General features: G+C 31.9%; 1 protein-coding gene across 1 annotated transcript in view; it reads right to left on the bottom strand.

Moving 5' to 3' along the window:
• Positions 1-8,496, bottom strand: part of LOC106473427 (follistatin-related protein 1-like) — a 27,765-nt gene that overhangs the window by 4,497 nt on the left and 14,772 nt on the right. Inside the window, exons 3-7 of the mRNA XM_013934108.2 lie at positions 7,604-7,831; positions 5,683-5,724; positions 3,124-3,188; positions 2,466-2,644; positions 578-690 (exon numbers count right to left, since the gene is read on the bottom strand). Coding sequence (XP_013789562.1) covers positions 578-690; positions 2,466-2,644; positions 3,124-3,188; positions 5,683-5,724; positions 7,604-7,831 — 627 coding nt within the window. The remainder of the gene's footprint in view (positions 1-577; positions 691-2,465; positions 2,645-3,123; positions 3,189-5,682; positions 5,725-7,603; positions 7,832-8,496) is intronic.

The raw sequence follows: 8,496 nt of genomic DNA, 5'->3' as shown, positions 1-8,496 counted from the left end.
ATTAGAAACCCAAAGGCTTGAAAATACATGTTTACAATGAACGTTTACCGTGTATTACAAATAATTTAGGCAACTAATCCCCCTTTTTTTCCACAATTTCATAACTTTCCAGGTCTTATACAAAACCTGCCTTTATACTTGTGGTAATGATGTACCTCACCCTCACCCTAACATAAACAAAAGTAGCTTGTGGTTAAATCTAGTTCCAATAATTTATTAGTAGCAACCTTTATTGTACTTTTCTTTACATTACTTTTTGGTATCTAGAGGTTAGCCACTCAAAAATACATTTAATTTAATTTTATCCACTAAATAATACGTCTAGAAGTGATGAAAATTTAATAAAAACATTATGTTCGTCACTTATCCAATCCATTAAAATATCTAATGTACAATACATTTGAAATGTTTTATATACAAAAACTTTAAAACACTTTGGCAATAGAGATTGTGTTTAATTCATAACAGGTGATTTTAATTAATTGTACATAATTTTTGAAGTTTTAATTAATTCTAAATAATTTTTTATATTCTAGTCATTCTTGATAGAGCAACTCGGCTCTTGGTATAAACGTACGTTTCTTGGTCGGTACAAATCCAGGATCCATGCACGATTCAAATTCCTTAAGACTGAGAAGCCAATCAGAGTCTGAATCTGTAGATTCTATGATTGCATCAATACACAGAGCACTACATGTTAAAAAAAAGGTTAAGAACATAAGATAAAACAAAGAGGTCACACCTTGCTCACAAAACATCAAAAAATATGTTGGTTATATTCAACTAGCTTTTCATGTGCTTAAATCTACCTAACAGCATAAATCACATCAGCAGGAAAAACTATTCTATAAGTTTATAACTCTAAAAGATTTTGTTGAAGAACAAGTGAGTGTGTGGGCCTTCACAGCTCAACCCTTCATATTTAACTTTGTATTTCATTCTACCACTTAAATATACACAAAAGAGAAAATGTTGTCTAATCATCTGAATTTAAGTCCCTACTAATTCTACTATACTCGAGGAAAAGCAACTCTAATCCCGTCAACACAGCTTAAGTTACTAGCCAGGTATGTATCATTCAGTAACTCATATCCTTCTACAAACTGCAGCAGTTATAAGTGTTTGGTACAAAATATAATCCCTAATAGATACAGCAATGAGTGGTATACTTGGAAAGTTTGAATAACAAAAATGTTAATAAGTCATGACAAAGGATGATCAAACCTTCAAGGAACAGTAAAATTTAGAATTTTCTTTTCCTGGAAAGAAACAACAACAACAACAAAAAAGAAGAGAATAACATTTACTGTGTAAGTAGTCAGTGCTAGATTAGGCTACAGTACGGTCAGTACTGACCGTACTGTAGCCTAATCTAGCACTGACCGTACTGTAGCCTAATCTAGCTACTGACAGTACTGTAGCCTAATCTAGTCTGCTAGATTAGGCTACAGTACGGTCAGTGCTAGATTAGGCTACAGTACGATCATTGCTAGATTAGGCTACAGTACGGTCAGTGCTAGATTAGGCTACAGTACGGTCAGTGCTAGATTAGGCTACAGTATGGGTTCTACATTTCTTATGTGAATACACATTTAGATTCTCTAGTCTATAAAGTAAAAATTGCAGCTTTTGTAACCAAGGTATATTTTTGTAAATTACTATCTTCTTTAATATACTTACATTTACAAAGTGTACTTGAATAATCATAACAACTGTCAGAAACTACTCAAACCATATGACTCCTATAGCAGGGAGTCCTCCCTTAGCTCAGCAGTAACTCTCTGGACTTATGATTCTAAAAATCTGGTTTTGATACCCGCAGTGGGCACAGCACAAATAGTCAATTTGTGATTAACAATAAACAAACCAAAATCCATAGCAGGAGGAATAATATTACAGATACAAATATAATCCAGCCCAAGAACACTGAAGCGACTGATTAACTACTTTATAAACTGTGATAACTGATTTATCAATTTAAATAGAGTAGAATAAGATATAAAAAACATTGAAAGTATACTAAAATGTTATAAAAAAAGTAAGTTTATAAAATTATCCTGAAAACTGATATAATAAAAAAATGTATATACTTAACACAAACATACAACTGTTACATCAATAAATCACCACTCTTAAATACTCTCACATGAAATGTTGTTTTACTGTTCTTCTGTTTACCAAACACAAAACATACAACTGTTATATCAGTAGGTCACCACTCTTAAATACCCTCACATGAAATGTTGTTTTACTGTTCTTCTGTTTACCAAACACAAAACATACAACTGTTATATCAGTAGGTCACCACTCTTAAATAGTCTCACATGAAATGTTGTTTTACTGTTCTTCTGTTTACCAAACACAAAACATACAACTGTTATATCACTAGATCATCACCATAACCTTCTCGCACATGAAACACTATTTTATTGTTCAAGTTTACCAAAAAGAAACAAAACTGTTACCTCACAAGATCAGCATTGTCCCCATCTCTCACGTGAAATGCTGTTTTATTGTTCTTCACACATTCCATAAACTCTGTGGCATCCAAAAGATCATCATGGTCTGCATCACAAAGTTGGAAGATTTCTTCAATTACTGTTTTGTATGATTTTCCTGAGCTGAACCATCCTTCTTCCTCAACCTGAAAACAATAACTGAAAAAGGTTTAATCTTTTACTTGATTAACAATTTACATAACATACAGAGTTGTCACAAAAAAAGTGAGGTTTACTTTTTAAGTTTAAAGTGTACATTTTCTCCAGAAAACTCTGTTTGCTAGAGTCTCACTTCCACGTGTAATGAAACTGACCTAAAGAATTACAGATAACTGAAATAACAATATTTTCATTATATCAGAAACTAAAGTAAAAATACTCCTTGTAATTCATTGAAAAATATGCTAAGAAAATGTAAAATGATCTTTATAACTGATAATCATACACATTTTACATTATATGCTACAATAGTATAGTTCAGTCTCTTTAAATAAATTACTTGTAAGGTAATATATCCAAATTTAATTTTCATTAATCTAACAACATAATGTAATAAAATTTGTCTTTTCATAAATAATACTCTATTATTTGATTTACATCGAATTACAATTACGCCTCACCTCACCTTAGTTTGTAGCCAATCAATAATTAGTTGTCTCATCAAGTCTCGTTCATTCTGAAAACATACAACTAATAAACAAAACAATATATTAGTGTTGTCATACAATATTTCTGTTTGAAGCATATATTTACTCACAGTGCTGTGTAGAATAACATGGAGTCTCAAATAATGAATAAAATTGGATATCATTCTTTTATATATATCAGGAGTAACTAGTCTATCAGGCAGTTTGATTTATACACAATATTAATCAGTGTTTTTATTTTGGCAACATTATCAGAGTGCTTGTGAAAAATAAAATAGCCATTTGACGGCTATCTGCATCCACAATTTGGAAATGATGAACTAGAGGGATGGCAATTAATCAACACCACCCACTACCAACTCTTTTGTTACTCTTTGCCAACAAATAGTGAGCTTGTCCATAACATTATAATGCCCTCACAGCTGAAAACAGGAGCATGTTCGGGATTCAAACTTGCAACCCTCAGATCACGAGTCAAGTACCCTAACAAACAGGACATCAATGCACATCAACATAATAAATCAGTGCACATCAACACAATAAATCAGTGCACATTAACACATAAGGTGGAGAAAGGAAGGAGAGGCAAAAGCAAAGACGAGGCTATAAGTGAATCTAGACAAACCTCTCAACAAATGCCATCCTTTCAGAGTGGGCTAAGATCTGTAAATCCAATGCCTTAAGATCAAATTTTCACTGGTCAGGCACCAAAAAATCTACCCAGCCAGTGCCCAAGATGTTACTTAAAGATTCTGAAGAAAAACACCTGAAAAAATAATAAATAAAAAGACAAAAACTAGAGATTGAGTGTAAATGTTATACTTAGATTTGTAAATCTGAGAGGCTATAGTAAGCTAAGAAGTCTCCCAGAAAGTTTGTCAGCTTCCCAAAGACTGGTGTGAGCTCCTTATTGATGTTTTTTTTTCAAATCTTCTCTAGTATCAGGTGGAAGGCTTCTGGTGGTATATTTATCTGCTCGTTAGCATAGTCAGTAGCATGCTCTTCTTCTTCAGATTTCACATTTGTAGAGATGTATGTTTATGTGTGCTTGTTCTTATGCTTGGTAACTGTCTGCATTGAGCAAGTATACTGGCCAGGATTATTGGGCTTTCTGAAAGGATGAGTGATGGTAGTTACAGTTTGGGCTTCTGTCTGGTTGGTTTGTTCTTTGAGGGATCCTGGGGTGGTGGCCTGACATGTAGGTTGGGGTTGTGGTCTGTATAGAGGTGTTCTGTGAAAGTAGGTACTTTTCTTGCTGTGACGTTTTTTGGCCCTGAAATGGAAAAAAATACAAGAGACAACCATTATTAAAAATGAATTTGGCTGTCTTGAAAAATGTTACAACTTTCTTGAACTTCATCAGCTCTCCAGTTTTTCTGGATCTGATCCTGTGAACAGCATAGATTATGTTATTGGTGTTCATTTCCAGAGACTGCTTTATCTCCTGATTAGTGATGGAAAGGTCCACCTTCCTCAGGAAGACCATAAAGAGACTGGTTCTGCTCCGTTGAGGTCAACATCCAACAGGCAGCTAGAAGTTCCATGGTGAACACAAACATTTGAAGTCTTCATGCAACTGGGGCTGAATAAAGATACTATCCTGGTGCAAGAGCTTGGTTTTCTTGGTGTGATTCTGGCTTTGGGTTTATATTTTGTGATGAAGTCATAAATATGGTGAATAGCATACTTTTTAGTTAATAATTGAAACAAAGCAACAATTATTTAAATGCTTCAGATTTCAAGATGAATTTTTAACTTCAGTTTAGACTTTAAAAAACTATTTCTTTACTGATTAATTATGTTGATGTGCATTGATTTATTGTGTTAATGTGCACTGATTTACTCTGTTGATTTGCACTGATTTATTATGCTGATGTGCACTGATTTATTATGCTAATGTGCACTGATTTATTGTGTTGATGTTCACTGATTTACTGTGTTAATGTACACTGATTAAGTATGTTGATGTGCTCTGATTTATTGTGTTAATGTGCACTGATTAATTATGTTGATGTGCACTGATTTACTGTGTTAATGTACACTGATTAATTATGTTGATGTGCACTGATTAATTATGTTGATGTGCACTGATTTACTGTGTTAATGTGCACTGATTTACTGTGTTAATGTACACTGATTAATTATGTTGATGTGCACTGATTAATTATGTTGATGTGCACTGATTTATTGTGTTAATGTGCTCTGATTTACTTTGCAGGTAAACAAACATATATACATATTTAGGTATGTACATGTTTACTTTGCAGGTAAACAAACATATATACATATTTAGGTATGTACATGTTTACATACTTTTTTCCTCTAAATTTATATATTTTTTTTAATACTACCATTACAATTGACCACTGTATAAAACTTATCACAAGCGGGGCAAAGGGAAATATTACAGTCATAAATATCATAACTATAAAATAATGTTTTTCTCAGACACGGGTTGTTGCTTAAAGGAAACTGACAAAACTATTTTGAAAACATAAATAAAAGATTAAAGACTGAATAAATATATCCTCACATACTTGGTTTCTCGTGATCCTCTGCCTTCTTCTTATGGTGCTTACCTGAAAATACCAGTTATTGTACATTTATTCAGTAAACTCATATTCTTCTCCTATACAGATAAAGATATACAAAGACCAATACTGTGAATTAAACTAACAACTGAGAAAATCCTTGGGCACTATTGCCTTCACACCTAACATTTTGATATGAAAAACAGCCAAAACAAAAACATGCAAAGCTACATGTTCTTGAAAAAAAATTACATAATCCACACATTACACTGTAAAAAAATCAATGTACATGGCTTCATAGCAATATAAAACAGAGATAAACAAACCATACTGCAGTGTTATACAACAGTAAAATAATAGTTGTCAAAAAATCACAATTGACATGAGCTTTCCCTAGTGGTGATGTATAGATATTAATGTTATGAAAGATTATGTACATTTATGGTAATAGCTAGTCACATGAGATGTAACCTCATGGTCTAACCACTAAATAAAATGCCATCCTTGATCTTAAACGAGTTAGTTCACGAGTTATAGTTAGAATTATTGGTAATTATTGCTTGATATTGTTCTTGTTCGTGAAAATTGGTTTAATTTTGGAATATTGTAATTTTTTCAGAATTAGGTTTTTTCTTCTGGTTCTTTTTCCTAATTCCTTTATTTAATGAAATTAATAACACTGAGATTTATGTTGTATTGTTTATTAATATTTGTATCAAGTTCTTCCCAGCCATGGGTTTCCTAATTGATTTTTTGAAATAAAATTTCTATTCTAGTTGCTGGAAAGTTTAATTTTGGATTTCTGTTGTTGTTACATCTTAATAAATAGTTTTTTATTTGACCCTGGTTGTAGCAGCATTTGTTGTAGTCTGTTACAGTTTTATTTTGTTGAATAGGATAACTGGTTTATGGGATGAGCTACCATCCACAAGAGTTTAATACTCCAGGAACCAATGCTTTCTTGAAAAATAATAGGTAGGTTTAAACTGTTACTTTTTAAGAAATTTACAACATAACTTTTCATAGTAAATACTAATGTAAAATACTGTTATTCTTTTAATATTTGTATATCATTATACCACAAGAATACATAAAAATCTATATACATTTAACATTTTACTATGTAAATAATTTTTCCAGTTTAGTGTACATACACCATTATGTTATATTGATTTAGCTTTTTTTTGCTCTCCCCACCAATCATTGAGTAAATTGACCTGAAACTTTAATGTAGATTGAGTAAAATGACATGATGCTGTGTGAATAAAGTAATATTTAGTGTAGATTGAGTAAACTGACATGATGCTGTGTGAATAAAGTAATATTTAGTGTAGATTGAGTAAACTGACACGATACTGTGTAAATAAAGTAATCTGTAGTGTAGGTTGTGTACACTGACACAATGCTGTGTGAATAAAGTAATATTTAGTGTAGATTGAGTACACTGACATGACTCTGTATGAATTAAGTAATATTTAGTATAGATTGAGTACACTGACATGACTCTGTATGAATTAAGTAACATGTAGTGTAGATTGAGTACACTGACATGACTCTGTATGAATTAAGTAATATTTAGTGAAGATTGAGTACACTGATATGACTCTATGAATTAAGTAATCTGTAGTGTAGATTGAGTACACTGACATGACTCTGTGAGAATAAAGTAATATTTAAAGTAGATAATTCAAAGAAAACGCCCAGTGTACATGACGTAAGCCAAAAATAAAGTACAGAGATAACTAATAAAGAAAAATACGGATATGCAAAATGAGCAAGGTGATAACGATCGAATAAATCACAATGTTAAAAAAAATAGGAAGAAAGTTATAAGAAATAAGGAATATATGTGTTTTTTTATAAATCGTTAAAACGCCAAGTACATGTGAGTAAACATATATCATGTAAGGGACTGCAGATGACTCACCCTTTTTACAGTAGCCATTATGTTTTATGGAGATATGAGAACCCCTTACGCAGGCGTCGCGATGTAGCAAACAGTGGCTTTCGTAGGACACGCCGTTGGATCCGCACACTGGCTTGTGGTGGTCTGGACAGGTTTCGACACAAACACACGTTGGAATTCCATTATCGAGCACTTTACATTCACGGCCAGACTTGCATATTATAGCATCACAAATCCCCGGTTCACTTTCTATTCAAAAAATAAATAATATTGTGATACAACTCAATCATATCTTGGGAAAACGATTTTTTATTTTCTTTGCGAATATTAATTCCAAACATCGACGATAGAATATTTATAACAACCGAGATAATTCATCAAAAAACAACAATTTGTTACTGATGACTTTTGAAAATTTTCTACGATTAATTTGGATTCATACTAGATGACGGATTTTCCATATGATGGTTTAATTGTTTTGTTGTTAACCTACACGATAGGCTTTCTGTGTTTTGTTCACTGCAAGTATCGAATCTCAATTTTCAGCGCTATTATTTTTTGAAGCACTGTTTCGATCTAATTCAATATATCAAGATACTTTTTTGGCCCATCTGATTTTTCAAGTAAGTATGAAGTTAAGAAATACTTGATGATATTTCTGTTATAATTGATTAAATCTGTTAATTAAATCAACATTAAAAATATAAGATGAAAGATATATGCGTGTATTCCTGTAGTACTTCTACTGATAATTTGTTTGTTTTAATGTTAATAAATTAAGTAATACAAAAAACAACAACAAATAATGCGAAACGAATAAAATCTCATTTTTTATGCAACACAAGTTTAACCATTAACTGCTACTACAAAGTTAAAATTTGTTAAATTAATCACGAGCTAATATTGATTCAGTT

The sequence above is a fragment of the Limulus polyphemus genome, unplaced genomic scaffold (assembly GCF_000517525.1).
Source record: "Limulus polyphemus unplaced genomic scaffold, Limulus_polyphemus-2.1.2 Scaffold6163, whole genome shotgun sequence".
In the NCBI taxonomy this organism is placed as follows: domain Eukaryota; kingdom Metazoa; phylum Arthropoda; class Merostomata; order Xiphosura; family Limulidae; genus Limulus; species Limulus polyphemus.
This window is presented reverse-complemented; position numbering and strand designations above follow the sequence as displayed.